Source organism: Fukomys damarensis, unplaced genomic scaffold (genome assembly GCF_012274545.1).
Source record: "Fukomys damarensis isolate Sample0158 unplaced genomic scaffold, DMR_v1.0_HiC HiC_scaffold_19, whole genome shotgun sequence".
NCBI lineage: Eukaryota > Metazoa > Chordata > Mammalia > Rodentia > Bathyergidae > Fukomys > Fukomys damarensis.
Window position 1 is genome coordinate 5302966 of NW_022900931.1, and position 16037 is coordinate 5319002.

Consider the following 16037-nt stretch of genomic DNA (forward strand, 5'->3'; position numbering starts at 1 on the left):
GCCCGTTTCCCGCCGGGGAGGACTGCGCCATCTAGCGTCCGCCAGCAAGCCTTCGAGAGTGGCAGGAAGCACTGCTAGTCGCTGTGCCGGGCAGGGGATGCGAACTGGGCTGCCCTGCGCAAGCCTTGCCCCGTGAGTCCCTCAGACCCTGAAGTGGGTGCCAGATTGCCGGTGTTGGCTCCTTGAGCCCCTCCCATGCTCTGGGCATGGGTGAGAAGCCCACAGAGGTAGAAACTGGGCTGAGAAGCAGGGCTGAGGGGCCCGGCCAGCAGGGTAGCTGAGGCAGAGGGGCCTGGCTGCTTCTGTTGTTTCCGACCTAGCCTAGAGTCTCACGCAGCACCCTTCTCCCTTCCCGCCCTGTTGGTCACCCAGGGACCTTCGTTCAGGCCAGCTTGGCCTCTGCCCGTGGCTCAGGATCTTTGACACCTAAGAATGCAGTGTCTGGTTGGCCAAAAGAGCAGCATCCCTGGGAGCTTTATTTCCTATTGGAGAAGGTGGCCCTGGGGCTGTGAACCTTAAAGCCACTCCCACAGCTGGGAGGACTGAAACCGTATTTCACAGGAATGTGGACTTGCTGTGAAAGTGGACAGTGCCCTGTCAGTATTATCCGGTCACCACTGTATTAGCTTTTTGTCACTGTGACAAATACCTGAGAAAAACATAAAGCAGGAAAGGTTTGTTTCGGCTCACGGTTCCAGAGGTCTCACTCCATGGTTGGCTGATTCCAACGCAGGAACATCACGGCAGAAAGGCTTGGTGAAGGAAAGCAGCTCACCTCATGGCAGCCAGGAAGCAGAGACAGCACAAAAGAGCCAGAGAGGAAGGGGCTGGGAACCAGCTGTAGTCCCCAGAGTCACACTCTGTGATACACTCCCTTCCCTAGACCACTTCTGTTTCCATCACCTCCCAATAATGCCAGCCAATCCGATCTCAAGGACTACTCCGTCGGTGACATTGGAGCCCTCGTGACCCAGTCACTTCCCCAAAGCCCATCAGCAACCAGGGCTTCCGCACAGTGAGCCTTTTAGGGCTCACTCACATCCAAACCACAAGAAGCACCCAACCTGGAACGGACAGCAAGGAGAGAAGGGAGTTCGACGGCCACAGTGGCAGCCACGAGGGTGTAAAACTCATCCAGGGGCAGTGTGGGTACAGAGGAGGGTGGCTCAGGGAGCGGTGACAGGAGTGACTGGGCGAGGTGACAGCATTTCTGAGGGAAAAGTGACGTGGAGATGTCTGGGGAAGGCAGCAGAATGTCTGAGGGAAAGTTGACGAGAGGGTGATCGAGGGAACGGTGACAAGACGTCTTAGGGGATTGTGAAGGGGTTGTCTTTGAGCGAGGTGACGGGATGGCTCGGGAAGGTGACGGAAGGATGTCTGGGGGTGATGACAGAGTAGCTGAGGAGAGTGACAGGAAGGTATCTGAAAGGAAGACGATAGGATGTCTGAGGGAGAGGGCATGGGAGGAAGTCTGCGGGGAGGTAACAGGAGGATGGCTTAGGAAGGTGTGAAAAGGGGCTGACTAAAGGGAGGTGACAGGGTAGCTGAGGGGTTGATAATGAGGCTGTTCTGAGGGGAAGGTGACAGGAGGCTGTCTCATGAGAGCGACAGGAGCATGGCTAAGGAAGGGGTGACAAGGAGATGACGGCTGAAGGGAAATAACGGGGTGTTTGAAAGGATGGTGACAAGGGGGAGTCTGAGGGGAAGGTGACGGGAGAGGGAAAGGAGGGTGACAGAAAGACGCCTGACGGGAAGGTGTCGGGAGGGTGGCTGATAAAGAGGGGACAGGGGAGGGCCGGAGGGAACGGACGGGGTGTCTGAAGGAGTGGTGACAGGAGGGTGTCTGAAGAGGAAGTTACAAGAGTGTGAAGGGAAAGTGACAGGCGGGTGTCTGAGGGGAGGTGACGGGAGGGTAGCTAAGGAACAGGTGACGAGGGGATGGCTGAAGGAAAGGAGATGTGTGAGGAGGAGGTGGCAGGAGAGTGGTTACAGAGAAGGTGACGGCAGGATGTCTCAGGGTGTCCGAGGGGAAGGTGACCGAGGGATGGTTGAGGAAGAGGTAACAAGATGGCTGAAGGGTGGTGACGGTGACGGGAGGATGTCTGGGGAGGCGGTCATAGAGCGCAGCTCGGGGGTAAGTGCCGGGGTGGCAGCCCTTGGCAGAGGGCTCTCCAGCTTGCGCTTCAGACCAACCTGCGACCTGTATCACACAGGTGCGGAACGTCTCCACACAGCATCTCTGGACGAGCAGAGCCTTGTTCTACAGCACAGGGGCCTCGGGGCCAGGTGGGCCTGAGTGGTCAGCCAGTCTCTGCCTGTGCTTCCGTGGTGCTGGGGACTGAAGCCAGAGCCTATTGTCAGGCAAGTCTGTACTTAAGAAGCTAAAAACTGGGACCCAAACCGATCGATGGGCCAGGACTGACGTGAGTGAAGCAAAGCTCAGGACTGGGGCTCAGGAGCCTGAGCCACATGTGGGGTTTCGAAGCTTTCGTGTGTTCTTGAGGCTTGAGGAGCAGCGGGACCCTGCCTGCCACCCGTTAGGCCCTGCAGTGACCTTGTGCCTGAGCTTCTCAGTGCCACCTCCTCGCACAGCACTGAAGGCCCCGCCTTCGTGCTCGGACTTCTTGTCTCAGGGCCCAGCCTACAGGGAGGCAGACCAGCAGCAGCTTCCAGCAGAGGGCTCTGGCAGAGAAACGCAGGACCTGGGAGCCCAGTGCTGGAGGGCTGCTCCACAGAAATCACACCTTCAGGCTTTTCCTGCCGTTATAACAGAGTATCCGAGACTGGGCAAAAAATATATACTTTTTATAGTTCTGGAGAGGAGGCTCAGAACTTGGTGCTGGCAGATCGGGTGTGTGACAAGGAGCACTGTGCTTCGTAGATGGCATACCTTGCTGTGTCCCCATGTGATAGAAGGTACAAGGGCAAAGGGTCCCTCTCGTCCCCTCCGGCCCTTTATAAGGACACCAGTCCGGCTCAGGAGGACAGGACCTCATAGTCTGATGACCCCTAATGTCTCCCACTCGTAGCCCTGCTGCCCTGGAGACAGCGACATTCTGGCCAGGGCTTGTGCTTACTGCGTAGTGGGCCCAGAAGCAGTGTTTGCTCCCCGCCAGCCCAGGCTGCTGAGGGTGTGCAGCTGACACCCTACACAGGGACCTGCTAGGGTCAGCCCAGCTCAGAGCTGCACAGGAAGCCCAGCATGCACGGCCTCCGAGGTCCAACCACTGCCCCAAGCCTGCAGCACGTCCTGCGGCTCCTGAGCGCAGGTCACATGAGAGTTCTCAGGTGCCTGTTTTGTGGGCTCCCGTCAGGGGAGAGGAGCAGCTTGGGGGCCAGCCTTGAGCTCCTCTACACCTGCCACCCCTCCGCCTCTCCTACTTTCCCTTGGCCTTGGCCTGCAGGCTGATAGGCCACCGCCTTTCCCCAGCCCTAGCTCGGCCCTGGGCCCCCTGGCCAGGCCCGGCTCCCGTCCCTGCATCCTCCTTGTGGTTTCCGCTCAGGATCCCCTCAGCACTCACAGTCACCCTGAGAAGTGCTCAGATAGCACTGGAAGCTCTCTTACAAGAGGCCGCACGGCTGCCCATGCTGCCCCGTGGGGGAGCGCTAGGAACCAGGGCTGCCTTTCTGACGCCGGCTCCAGCTCTTTGTCCTGTTCTCCACTTCCAAATTCCAGGAATAAGTCCGCAGAGCTCCTCAGTCCCTCCAGGGCCACCTCAGCCACAGAACGGCTTAGCATCCTATCAGTGCACTGGCTCCCAAGTCGTAAGAGTTAGGCCAGGGCTGGCATGGCTCCTGCAGGCCCAGGCCTTCCATCCTCAGCTGCAGGGACCAGGGCCAGCCACGTGGCTTTGCAGGCTCACCTCAGCCCCTGCCCGCTGCAGACCAGGTGGGCGGGAGAACAAATAGCCCTGTGCTCAGCAGGGAGATTTATAGCGCTACTGAAAGAGGCCTGTCCCTGCCCTGTGCGGTCTGGAATGGCCCTCAAGGTGGAGACAATAAATCCAGCCCATTATTTTTTACGAGCCTCCCACCCCATAAACAACTCCTTTGCCTGGTGAGCCAGCTTCACACACTCCTCCCGGCCTGGCCTGGAGCCGGCGCCAGGGGCACCCTGGGACCGACGTCCCCACATTAGCAGTGGCTGCTTCCCCCATGCCGCAGGACCTTTGAGCACGCAGAGTGGACAGTGTAGGGTGAAAAGTGAGCTACAGCTCAGAGGATACCAGGACAGAGGCATCTGGCCAGGCCTGGATCCTTCTCAGCCTCAGTCCAACAGCCTTGGTTTCTTCTCTAAAATGCAGCGGGCATCAGTGCCTCTCATCACAGCATTAGCTGTGAGGCACAGGCTGTGTCCCCGGGAGGTGCCCACCCCAGGGTTGGCAGAGCTGTCCATGGCCGTCCCGTCACCATATACTGCACAGCTAGTTGAGCGTGTCTGTGGTCCCAGTGCTGTGCCTAGGCTCAGCCAAGAGTCACTGGGTCCCAAGCGTAATCAGTGTGCTGTAGCTACCATAGCCCCATTTCATGGGGGAGAATATGGAGCTAGAGATGCAGAGAGAGATGTGTCCTTGGAGAGGACGCAGCAGAGGAAGGATTTGAACCCAAATCTGATTCCTCCTAAAATCAGAGACACTAGGTGAACAGATAGAGGGGCAGAAGTGGAGAATGCTAGATTTCACAGACCTGGGGCAGAGGAGCCCCTGCCAGCACTCCCCTCTACCCCGACAGCCTCCCGGCACCTCAGCCCAGTTAGTGCAGCAACCGATGCCCAGGCCTCCCCGCTGCATCAAGCTTTATGAAGCCCCCACTCCGTCCTGCCCTCTGGCCATGTCACTGCCCACCTGGTGGTCCCACTGCTCCCTATAGGGCTCTGGCCAGACCTGCAGCCCCTCCTCATCTTGCTCCTCATGAGCCAGCCCCAACCAGCCCCTTGTCTGTCACTCTGCATCCCTGCCTCCACCCCTGTCCCCTCTGTCTGGAGGCCCTGTCTGCCCTGGCTGTGGCTCTCGAGACCCTTTGGTCCAGCGTAACCTTCTCCACACAGGCCATCTTGTTCCCAGCAGAGCCCATGGTCCTGCCTCATCGGCCCGTTCTCTGTTCTGTTCACACCTCACTTCCGCTCCAGGGGCATCCCCTGTGTCTCTGCTCCTGCAGGATCTGCTCCTGGACACAAGTCCTTGCCTCTTGGAGCCCAGCCTGGTGGTCAGGAGATGCTGGGAAGGTGCCCAAGAGCCAAAGCTCCTCAAGCCCAAAGGGTCCCTCACCCAAAGGCCTGCACTTCTGTTCTAGGAGATGGTAGCAGAGGCCTGTCCATCTGTGGTCTCCTAGATGTTGGTGAAATCTGCAGGATTTCAGCCTGGGTTCAGCCACGCTTGGTGAGCCGGGCCAAGTGCAAGAAGCCGTGCACACCAGGGGTGCTGGTGCAGAGACCCCAGGGCAGCTCCCCACTGGGGGCCGCGGAGCCCCCCGAGGTCCTGGTGTAGGTCTTCTGAGGGAAACTGGGTTGTGACTGGGAAACTGGGCCACAAAGCCCAGACCATCTCCTGACGGACGTCTGCCCCGCCTCCCCTGGCCACAGCCTTCCCCAGGGCCTCATCCCCAGCCTGGCGGCCACTTGATCACCTCACAGAATTCTGTATGATGTCCCCTTCTGTTCTCTTCTGTGCCTTCCCGGCTCTGATCCCACTCCTCTTTGGTCTCAGCATAGCTTCGGCCCTCCCAGGCTTCTTAGTGTCCCCCTGGACCGGCAGTGGCCTCTTCCCAGCTCCAAGTGGACTCCAGATCACCAGTCTCCAGTGCAGCATGGCCCATGCCCCGGAGGGGCAGCAGCGCTCAGGCCTCACACCTGTCGTGAGAAGGACTCACCTCCCAGGTCTTTCTTCTGACACCACGGTTACTCATCGGTGTCCCTCCCTCTGCCTGTCCCTCCTGCACACCTCAGCTCCAGCGCGGTCACTCTCAACGAGCCCGCTGTGTGCTGTCACCTGTGCCTTGACTGCCATCCTCACCTCCCTCTCTTGGCAAGCTCATAGTCACCCTTCAAAACCCAGCTCACTCTCCCCTCCTGGGCAGCTAGCTGGCTTGGACTCCCCGGCCAGCCCTAGAGATTCAGAGCGGTTCCGTCCTCTGGGGAAGAGCAGCCTGCAGGCTCCTGAGCGGGCAGGGCCATGTCGAGGGTACTTGTGTTTCCTGCCCCTAACACAAGGCTGGGCGCAGAGAAAACCTGCCAATGGGAATGGAAAGAGGGCCTGACCCATCCCGAGAGGGAGGTAATTAATGTCTGAGCCACGTTTGGTAGCAGTTTCGGGAGTGCTTTCGTGTCCCCAGGAGAAGCCGTTCTCAGCCTGGTTCTCCGAAGCTCTGACTTGGTTGTGGTGACACCTAGTGACCAGCGTGGGAAATTTCAGGAGCTGAGGAGGAGGAAAGCATTGGAGGGACCAGGCTGTGGGGTGCTGAGCAGAGCCCGCACCCCTTTTACATCCTTACGGCAGGTCTGTTTCCCCTTTGAGGGACAGGAAGCTGACCAGCCCTAAAACCTGAACCATGCCGGGCGTGGTGGTGCATGCTGTAATCCCAGCACTCGGGAGGCTGAGGCAGGAGGATCACTGTGAGTTCGAGACCAGCCTGAGTGCCAGGTCAGTCTCACTACATAGTGAGACCCTGTCTCAAAAGAAACCTGAACATTACTGAAGCCAGAGTGGGGATGTGAACCAGAACATTGAAATCACACCGCCCCCTTCAGTGCCAGCAGTGCCCACACGAACCCAGAAACTGCAAACATCTGTCCACGTGTGTGTGCAGACTGCCCTCCTATGCCCCATCAGAGACAGGCCCACCCCATGGCATGGAGGCCAATCCAGGGCATCCTCATACCAGGGCTGGGCAGGGCACCGGGTGGGGGCGGTGCTGAAAGTGTGAGGGAGTGAGAGAATTCCTGTGCAGGGCCAAGGTGCCCGGTGTCTTTGTCACTTTTCTCAGTGCCAGGCGCTCTACGAGGCCCCCACACCTTAAAGGCAGAGAGGTATATTTTAGCTCACGACTTCAGTGCGCCATTGGCTCCCAGAGAAGAGCAGGATGGCAGAAGGGCCTGGCAGAAGAAAGGCTGCTCATGTCGTGGCAGACAGGAAGCAGCGAGAAGGCAGAACTGGAGAGGGAAACACCCTTGAGGGCCACACCAGTGACCCATCTCTCTGACCAGGCCCCGCCTCCCAAAAGCAAGTCAGCCATAGTGTCCCCATGGTCCAATCCACTTCCGGAAGACCCACCTCTGTGCGCGTGAGTTTTGTGGGGGACATTATCAGTCTAAACCATAACGCCTGGTGAGCCACCTCCTGGTGTGACTGGGAGGACACTGAGCTTGGGACCCAGGAGAGCCACCTTCTTGTTGCTCTGTAGAGAGGAGCAGCTCCATCGGGGCACTCTCTGAGGCCCCTTCCAGCAGGGGCCTGGAGCCTCAAGATCCCCCAAGGGAGCTCTCTCCTCTGCATCCAACAATATGTATCAGCCAAAGCAAAGTGAAAATGGGAAGGAGGGAGGTGTCAGGTGGCCCCTGGTCCTCGGCCAAGGAACGTAGCTCCACGGAGCAGCTCTGGGCGGGTGACACCCACAGCCCACAGTCTCTCTCATCCTGGCTGGGGCTTCCCAGGCACATGGTCACCTGGGGGATCCAGTGTAGGGCAACTGGCCCAGGGTGGCAGGAAGAGCCCTACGTGGCTGCCAGAACCCAGGCCGCACAACACAAGGCTCTGAGTGCGCCCTGAGGCACCAGTCCTGGTAGCATACTAGTAGGGGCTAAGGCCAAGCCAGCCCAGCCAGCAGGTGGAGGTGGGCTCCCTGCACCCAGTGGCCCTAGGTCTTGGGTGGGAGAGGGAGATAAGCAGGAGAGGCCAGGGGTTGGGGCAACCTCAAATGCCCTACTGGGAGCTTTTTCATCCTAAGTGTTGGGCACTGGGCAGCAGGCACTGGGTCTGTGTGGTGGGAAGACAACCGGCTTCATGCTCTGGAAAGTTTCCTCTGCAGCTGGAGGAGGGCAGGGACCCGGGGTGTTAAGTGAAAAGGCAGCTCCAGCCCTTCTGCGGTTCTCAGGGGTCTGAGGAGCCTGGAAACCTGGCTCCCGGTAAGAACGGGGCAGGGTCAGAACTGAGGAACTCTGGAGAAGCTGCGGTGGAGATGGCCTTGGACAGACAGCTGGGAAATGTGGTCGTGGCCCTGGGTGACAGGCAGCTGGGCCTCTCTAGTCATCCAGAAGGAAATGGGAAAGCAAGGGCTAGTAGGGGAGAGCCCAGGGCTTTGCTGCCCTCCTTTTGTTCAGTAATGCCCTACGGCCTCCTGAAAGCTATCGAGAGGGCAGGTTCTGGGCCAGGCATGGTTTACATCCCTCCCCTCCTCCCGGGTCCCTTGGCAAGTCACAGGGCCTGTCTCTGTGCCCCTCTGCACACCCAGCGAGTAGGGGGCAGTGTCCACTCTGAGACGCATCCTGAGGCCTCCAGGTTGTTCATTAAAGCAGTCAGTGGATGGTGGGTGCCTGTGGGGGGTGCTCTGCTTGTTAGCAGCCTGTGCGAGTCACCAGTGGGCCTGTCCCACAGCCCAGCGCTGCCCCATCTGTCATGCGTCAGGTCACCAAGATCAGCCTGCGTGTGTCCCAGCGTCCGTGTCTGTGACCCAGGCTCGTCCTGGGGAGCTAGGGAGAGACTGCGGGGCCTGAGCAGCTGCAGCCAGTGGTCCTCCCTGCCCCCAACCCAGTCCCTGGGTCCGCACGGTCATCCGCTCCGAGGCCCTTCTGGACATCTTCTTCTGCCCCCTTCCAAGCTCGTGGGAGCTGCTGTTTGCTTTTCCCTGTCTGCAGGGTCTGGGCTGAGAAGGCAGTGGCCTCCTCCTGCACCCCAAGGCTGCAGCCTCTTCCTTGGCTCCGTAATTTTCTACTGATGAGGTGAAGGTGAAGAAAACCCTGTCCTCCCAGTCAAGGCAAGGCGATTGTTTCGTTCTTCCTGCTCTGCCTTCCCAGCCTTCCCGTGTGTTTGAGGGACCTGGCTGCAGAAAGCGATGTCATTGATGAAGTCACCATGGCGGTGACCCTCGGGGGCACACATCTCAGCTTCGTTACCCCAGCCGGGGCCCGCCCTGCCCCGCTGTGGACCCACCAGCCTCCGAGGGCCGGGTGTGGGACCGCAGGCAGTCTGCCCTCGGTCCCCTCTGGGTATGTCGCAGGGCAGTGGCGAGCAAGAGCAGGCCTTCAGAAAACAGGCCCTGGTGGGGAAGCCGTGAGGCGGTTAGAGGGTCTGGAAGGCAAGACAGGGGAGGCCGTGGGGAGAGGAGGGGCTCCCGGCTGGCCTGACGCTGTGTGGCCAACCTCCACCCTCCCCCAACGCTAACGTGCCTCTCGAGTGGGTGACCTCGGGAGGCCGCACCCGCGGGCCCGGCTTGAGAGTGTTGAGTGAAGCAACAGTGTTATCAGGACGAAGTCTCTGCATCGAATCTTCCAGAAGCCTCCGAAGAGGCTCTGACGCGTCCCACTCTGGCCTCCCTCCCTGCCCCAAGCTGTGGCCCTGCCACCTGTTCCCTGGTCCCCTCTAGGGTGGGACAGCAGCCTTTCCTCGTTCTGGCCCGCAGCCCTGTCCCTCCAGAGCCTTCCCCACACGCCCAGAGATCCTCCTGACTCGTTCACGTCCCTGCCTACTGCATCTTTCCATGGTGCCCCCTGACTGGGATGCAGTTCCTCACCCAAAGAGCCTGGAACTTCCATTTTACACAGAAGGAAATCGGTTATCCGGGGTCACGCGGCCCGTGGAGGAGGCTGGGTGTGGACCTGGCCCTGTGGCACCACAGCCCCTTCTTGTCCTTTCGCCTCCGCCTGCCCTGGGTACCAAGGAGACACTTGGTCTGGGTTTGCAGAACGTAATTGGATTTTCGTGGGTTGGATCTGATTAGTGTCGACCTGGCGGGCACCGGCTCTGCAGACCAGGGCTGCTGGCAAGGACTCTGCAGCTCTGTTCAGACTCCGCACCCGCTCCCTGGTATCCAGGCCCAGGTGTGGTGTGGCTCTTGTAGCTTGGCCCCAAGAGCGGTGGTACAGGGGGCCCTTCAGTCCCAGGCTCCCAGGAGGTTGCTCCGGGTAGGCGGGGGCTGCGGCTGGGCGTCTCTTAGGTGAGGCAGCTCTATTCGTCTCTTCCTTCCTCTCTCCTTTCCACCTTTCCCTCTCTTTCTCCCCTTTTCTTTCTTATTTCTTTCATCCACCATTCACTGAGCCCTCGTCCACTGCCAGACCTGTGCTGGGAACCTGGGGTGCAGAACGGAGTTGAATGTCCCCGCAGGGTCCCCATACCCGCCAGGAAAGAACAACATGAATGGTTGTTCCTATTAGGGCTGTGACAACAGCCATGCTTTATAGACTTCTGGGCCACAGTCTCCAGAGTCACCTCCTCTGAGCCTCCCCCCAGCCCTGGGAGGTAAAAGTTCCTAGGGTCCCATTCCACGGTTGACAAGACCAAGGCCCGGGGAAGTCAGCAGGCTGGGCAGAGGCTCTGGTGGTCTGGGTGGCCCCAAGCCCCAGCCCCTTATGAGCTGTTGCCATGTGGTGAGCATGCCCAGGCATCTAAGGGTCTGGCACTGGCTGCTCGCCGTGCCTTTCCATGCACTGCTTGGTGAGCCAACGGTGAAAGGCTTTCCAGTCCCTGGGCAGCTGGCAGTAACAGGCACCATGGCCTTGGCCAGCTCTATGCCGGGTTCCTAATTCTGTTCACCACAGAAATTACTGGCTGTCGATCAGAATCTGGGTCCCAGATCCCTGCCAGTCTGCCCCTGCCCCTGGCCAGCAGAAGCCAGCACTGTCTGCAAGGGGAGCACAGAAGTAATACAACTGGCCAGGCGCCTGTGATCAGCAGAAGAAGCCCCGGTCACCCCCCGGCCAGGCTACTGTAACATCTTTGGAGTGGTCACTAGGTAGTGGCATACAATGGCACTTGCTCCGGGGAGGCCCAACTACTTAGGCCAGCTGTGTAGCCTGCATCTTGGCAGAGCTATAAGGATACCCCTCTCAGACCCAGCTACCCCTGGTTCTGAAAAGATCATTTGGGGTAAAAATAGATTCTTTCTGCTCATGTGTAAGTTTCTAGTTGTTGCTAGATTGCTTTTCAGTATGGTAGATATCGGTAGGTGGGACCAACGACACCCTGGCTCTGCGGGCTCCTCTGTTACTGCTCGGAATGTAGAGAAGGTAAAGCCATCCCCAACGATGGTCCTCAGCCCTGAGGCAGGGAAGAGCAGAGGCTGAGGGGTGTGAGGCAGGGTCTCGGGAGCCTGGGTAGGAAGGCACCGCCTTGGCTCTGTGCTGGGAGGCAGAGGCCTGGCTCCCCAAAGCTGTCTGAGGACTCGGGTGAGGCCTTTGAGACCAGTGGCTGACAGCGGATGGAGGCTGGGGCTCTGCCTGTATGTTCCAGAGACCCTGCATTACTATAGTAATGCTAGATTCCTCCCCCAGGTCCTCCTTTGACAGCAAACTACAGCTTGGCAACTTGGGGTATTATGAAAGTCTAGATGCTCTAAAACAAGATGATTCGGTGATGTGTCTGTGGAGAAGGAGAAAGCTCTAATGCTCCATAGTCCAAGGTTCAGGAGCACATAGACTCCCTGGGGACAAATTGATGGCCAGTGATGATGAACAGGGATTCTCGTAAATTGAGTTTCTTTGACTGGAAATGGAAATTCAATCTCCCTTTCTTCATCATGTGAGCTAAGTGGGGCCTTGGGCTCTTCCTGCCTTAGGAAGAAGCTCTGATCTCTTACAGTACCGATCTTCTGGGAAGTGAACATGTGGCAGAGGTGTGGGGAAGACATGAGGAAAACCCAGGAGTCAGGCAGCTTTGCAGAATGGGTGGCATTTGAGATGGGCCCGGGATGTCACTTCTGGAAGACAGGAAAGGGTGCCAGGGGAAAGAAGTCCGGGGAAGAGGTATGTGGAAGGAGGGGTCCACAGGCGGCGTAGCATTGCAGGAGTGGGGAGTATGAACATGGGGTGAGGGCAGAGCCGGTGGGACCAAGCTGAGAAGAAGCCAGAGCACAGGGAGCTGCAGAAGCCCCCTGAGCAGGGAAGGAAGGATGGCCCTGAGCTGAGTCCACCTTTGAGAGTAACTGCTAAGGACAGCCAGGGAGACTGTTCAGTGGCTGGTACCCACTAGCCAAGTCCTGACCAGCGCAGAGCTTTCCTGAAGACCCGATGAGAGGCTGCATGTGTCTCAGGGGCCCAAGAGAGTCCCTCCCCTAAAAGCCACCTGGGAAACGGGGCTGCTAGCCCTGGCCAGGGCCTTAGCAGGGAACTCCCTTTCCCAGATGTGCAGGGGACAGCACAAATCATCAGGAGTCATCTTGTCTGTTACTGAATACCTGCCCTTTTCCCTCTGCAACCTCATTGGATTCGCACGCCTGCTCCGGGAGGCAACAGTCGTCCAGACACAGCCACAGGGGGGCCTGACTTTAGTTAACTTGGTAAGGAAGCCATGTACCGGTGCTGGGCCGTATGGGTTTAGGGCTCCCCGGTAGCTGGAAACAGCCGAAGTGGGAGGGTTCACACCTTGGATGAACCTTCCACCCACCTCGGTGGTCAGCACTGGTCAGCACCCATCTGTGTGGTCCATGAATCAATGTCTGCAGAGCTGAGAGGAGAGACCTGGTCTCTGACTGGACTAGTAGCTTCCTGTGAGAGCAGCGGTGTTGCCATTCGCTTGTTGGGTATGCGCTGGTTAGACCTTGCATCCTGCGGCAGTTTGATTTGACTGCGTGAAAACCATCAAGGTGAGGGAATAATATGAACAGTAAAATGAGGTGAAACTAGGACTTAGAGTGCCAGGCATAAGACGTGGTCGTGAATCATTCATTTCTGCCGTGGGGAGTTTATTTTAACTTTAGAGAGGTTCCAGGGCTGGAACCTCTCGCATGCTGCCACTGAGCTGCACCTCCAACCCTAGACAGCTGTATCTGTGTCATAGCTGCCGGGAACCTTGTGTTTTTAAATGCATCCGGTATTGCCGCATGGTTGTGTTCACAGGGCCCAGGATCAAGATTTAGCTAGTTGTGCCCCGGGGCAAGAGGCCAGTGTGTTCCTTGGGGCAGAAAGGCTACCCTGTGAGTTCACCCACCCACAGGATTCCCTCCCCTCTGCACCTTCCTGGAGGGCACAGATGTAAGTCAGGTCACAGAGCCGGTGAGCTGGCAGACAGCGGCCCTCCCCTTTCATCTGCCTGTGGCCTCTTGATGGACTTGTGACCCACAACCTCTCACTTGACCCCTGACCTCATAAATTCTAGAAACTCCTCACAAATCACCAGGAAGATAAACATCAACTGGGGTCACCAGAAAGAAGTCCGAGCCACTCCAGGCAGATGGGGGAAGACGGAGTCTGCCGGCTGGGGGAGGGGCCGGCGCCCCTGGCCTGAGCCTCTCCACAGCCCTCGCCCAGAAATCTGCCCTGGGACCCCAGGTGTGGTTACAGTCCAGCTGGCGGAGCTCTAGCTCCAGGCGCTTCCCCGAGGGACCTCCAGGTGGACGGCGGCACACGCCCGCATGTCGGTGTTCCTGTGCCCGTGCTGGGTACGGCGTAGCTCGTTTCATTGTGATGACTCCATTAGCTGCCTCTTTTCGGCCTGAAATTACCTCTCCCTCTCTCTCCCTGGCCCCCAACCCCTCTCCTGTCTTTCTTCGCAGAGGGTATGAACTGCATGAACAAAGACCATGGCTGTGCCCACATCTGCCGGGAGACGCCCAAAGGTGGGGTGGCCTGCGACTGCAGGCCCGGCTTTGACCTTGCCCAAAACCAGAAGGACTGCACACGTAGGTAGATGGACGCAAACGGGTCACCCCCACGCGTCTCCCTCCAGGGTGCTGGATGTCGGGGAGGAGAGAGGGCAGGTCTGCTGCGGGGCGCCGGGGAGGGGTTAGGGGATGACGTGAACCCTAGGCCCAGGGTTCTCCCTCCTGAATCAAGTCTGGGCCCTGAACCCCAATGTGCAGTGGGAATGGCGGGCTGGGGCACAGAGGCCTGAAAGTCCAGGTGCCCTGGTGGCCTGTGGAGCCCTGCATAATGGGGTGAAATGAAGAGGCACAGCAGGGTAGCTCTAGGGGTCCGTATGGCCCGTATGGCCCGCACTGACCTCCCTTCCAGGGAGGCAGGGGGAGGAGACCTCAGCTTGTTGGGAGTAGGGTACCGCACTGCCATCATATGTGCCCTGGGTGTTCCAAGAGCCGAGACAGGCTACCAAAAGCATGTCCCCTCTCGGCCAGGGACAAAAGCTTCACCACGATGGCCAGGAGGGATCTGACTGGGAGTCTCCCTAGAGAACAAGCTCCTCACCTGCATTGTTGAGGTGGAGATGGGCCCTGGGACAGGTGTGAACGCAGTGGCCGTTTTTTCATTCCCTTGTTCTGTGCAGAACATAGCTGGCCCATGTTGACCGCCATCCTCAGTCATGGGGACTCCTCCGTTGTCACCAGTCCTCCCAAGGGCAACTTAGCACACATTTTCCCAGTCATGCCAGCCTCCGGCAGTCACCAAGGCTCAGGGACACCAGATTCTGTCCATCTCTGGGAGGTGGTGCCGCAGCCCCCGTATTCCATTTCTGTGTCCCTCTTGTACCCTGGGTCTGGCCCCAGACTGCTCAGCCTTACTCTTCACTGTTGGCTCTTTCCCACGGGACAGCAAATACAAGTGTGGATGCTGTCACCAAAGCAGGAGCAATAGATAGTCCCAGGACCCCTTACCTCTAGCCCAGATGGATTCCTGTTACTGCCAAGACACCACCTGCTGCCTGGCTGCTTTCAGGACAGAAAACGAAAAGTCCAGCTATCCCCACCCTCCTCGTTTGGTGACGACAGGAGAAAGGCCCAAGACAAAAACACATGTGCAGCAGAAGTGTGTTACTCCAGCACAAGTCAGGCTGAGCCCTTGCTCAGGGCCAGGCCCTGAGTGGGCACCGAGGAGAGGGCTGCTGGATGACCTGACTGGCACCAGTGTGTACCTGATTCTAAAATACATCGGGGACAAGTGCTATGTCGGAGAGCATCTCAGGAGGAACAACTTGGTCAGAGCAGCTAAGGCACTCACCCGACCCCAACCACCACCTGCTTAGAGAGGGGCTAAGCCATTGCAGACCTTGCCAGTTCAAGGACTCCCAGTGCGCCCCCTGCTGGGGAGCTGGGTGTTACCAAGGTGTGGACAGCCCAATAAGCAGTGACGCACTGAGGCCTTGTCAGAAGGGACTGCCTCGGTGGTTAGTGGAGTTCCTGAGGCAGGGCTAAAAATGGCTCTGAGACCTTCGCTGTAACCCTTGAGGTCACAGTGCTGCAGGTTAGGCTGGGGCCGAGGCTGGCTTATCCAGTCTGTGAGGGCCGGGAAGACTGCAGAGCTCTACTTCCGACTCCCCAAGCCCTCCAGAGCCGACCCCACTCCCGATTCAGAGGCTCTACTCCTTCCCTCTGGCTTCCCAAGTCAAGGGAAGGCACTTCTGCATTCAGAGACAGCCCAGCCCTCAGAGATCTAGGGGTAAGTTGGCGGCCTCCTTCTGAGCCACAGCCATCCATGGGTGCAGAGCTTGAAAGAACAGGCTCTCTGTTCCCAATGCCTTCTCACTAGCTGCTGCCATGCCAAGTCTAAAACAGGACTCTGCTCAGGCCCAGAAAGCCTGTGCTGTCCAGCATGCCTGGACTCCAGCCTCACCTAGGATCTGTAGCTCCTGACCCTTGGCTTCTTGTGCATCTTGCTGCTCAGAAATGAGCTGTTTTAGAGAGGAGACCAGGCTCCATAAAGCCCAGGAGGAGAGACACTTCTGCAGAGAGGGGCCCAGTTGGGTTTCCTGGAGATCTTGAAGGTCCTTGAAACATCATCTTGGAAGTTGCATCCAAAGTCACATTAACTGGACTACGTTGTAGCCCCTGGGGCCCTTAGGTAGCTATCTGGCCCTATCAAGCCATTCTCAGCCACTGTAGAGACCACAGTACCAAAGGCCAAAGGGCCACCACCATGCAGGAAGATGCCCAGGAGGATAGTG

At 58.5% G+C, this 16037-nt stretch overlaps 1 protein-coding gene across 1 annotated transcript in view; it reads left to right on the plus strand.

Moving 5' to 3' along the window:
* Positions 1-16037, plus strand: part of Scube1 (signal peptide, CUB domain and EGF like domain containing 1) — a 105454-nt gene that overhangs the window by 44032 nt on the left and 45385 nt on the right. The window contains exon 5 of the mRNA XM_010634380.2: positions 13699-13824. Coding sequence (XP_010632682.1) covers positions 13699-13824 — 126 coding nt within the window. The remainder of the gene's footprint in view (positions 1-13698; positions 13825-16037) is intronic.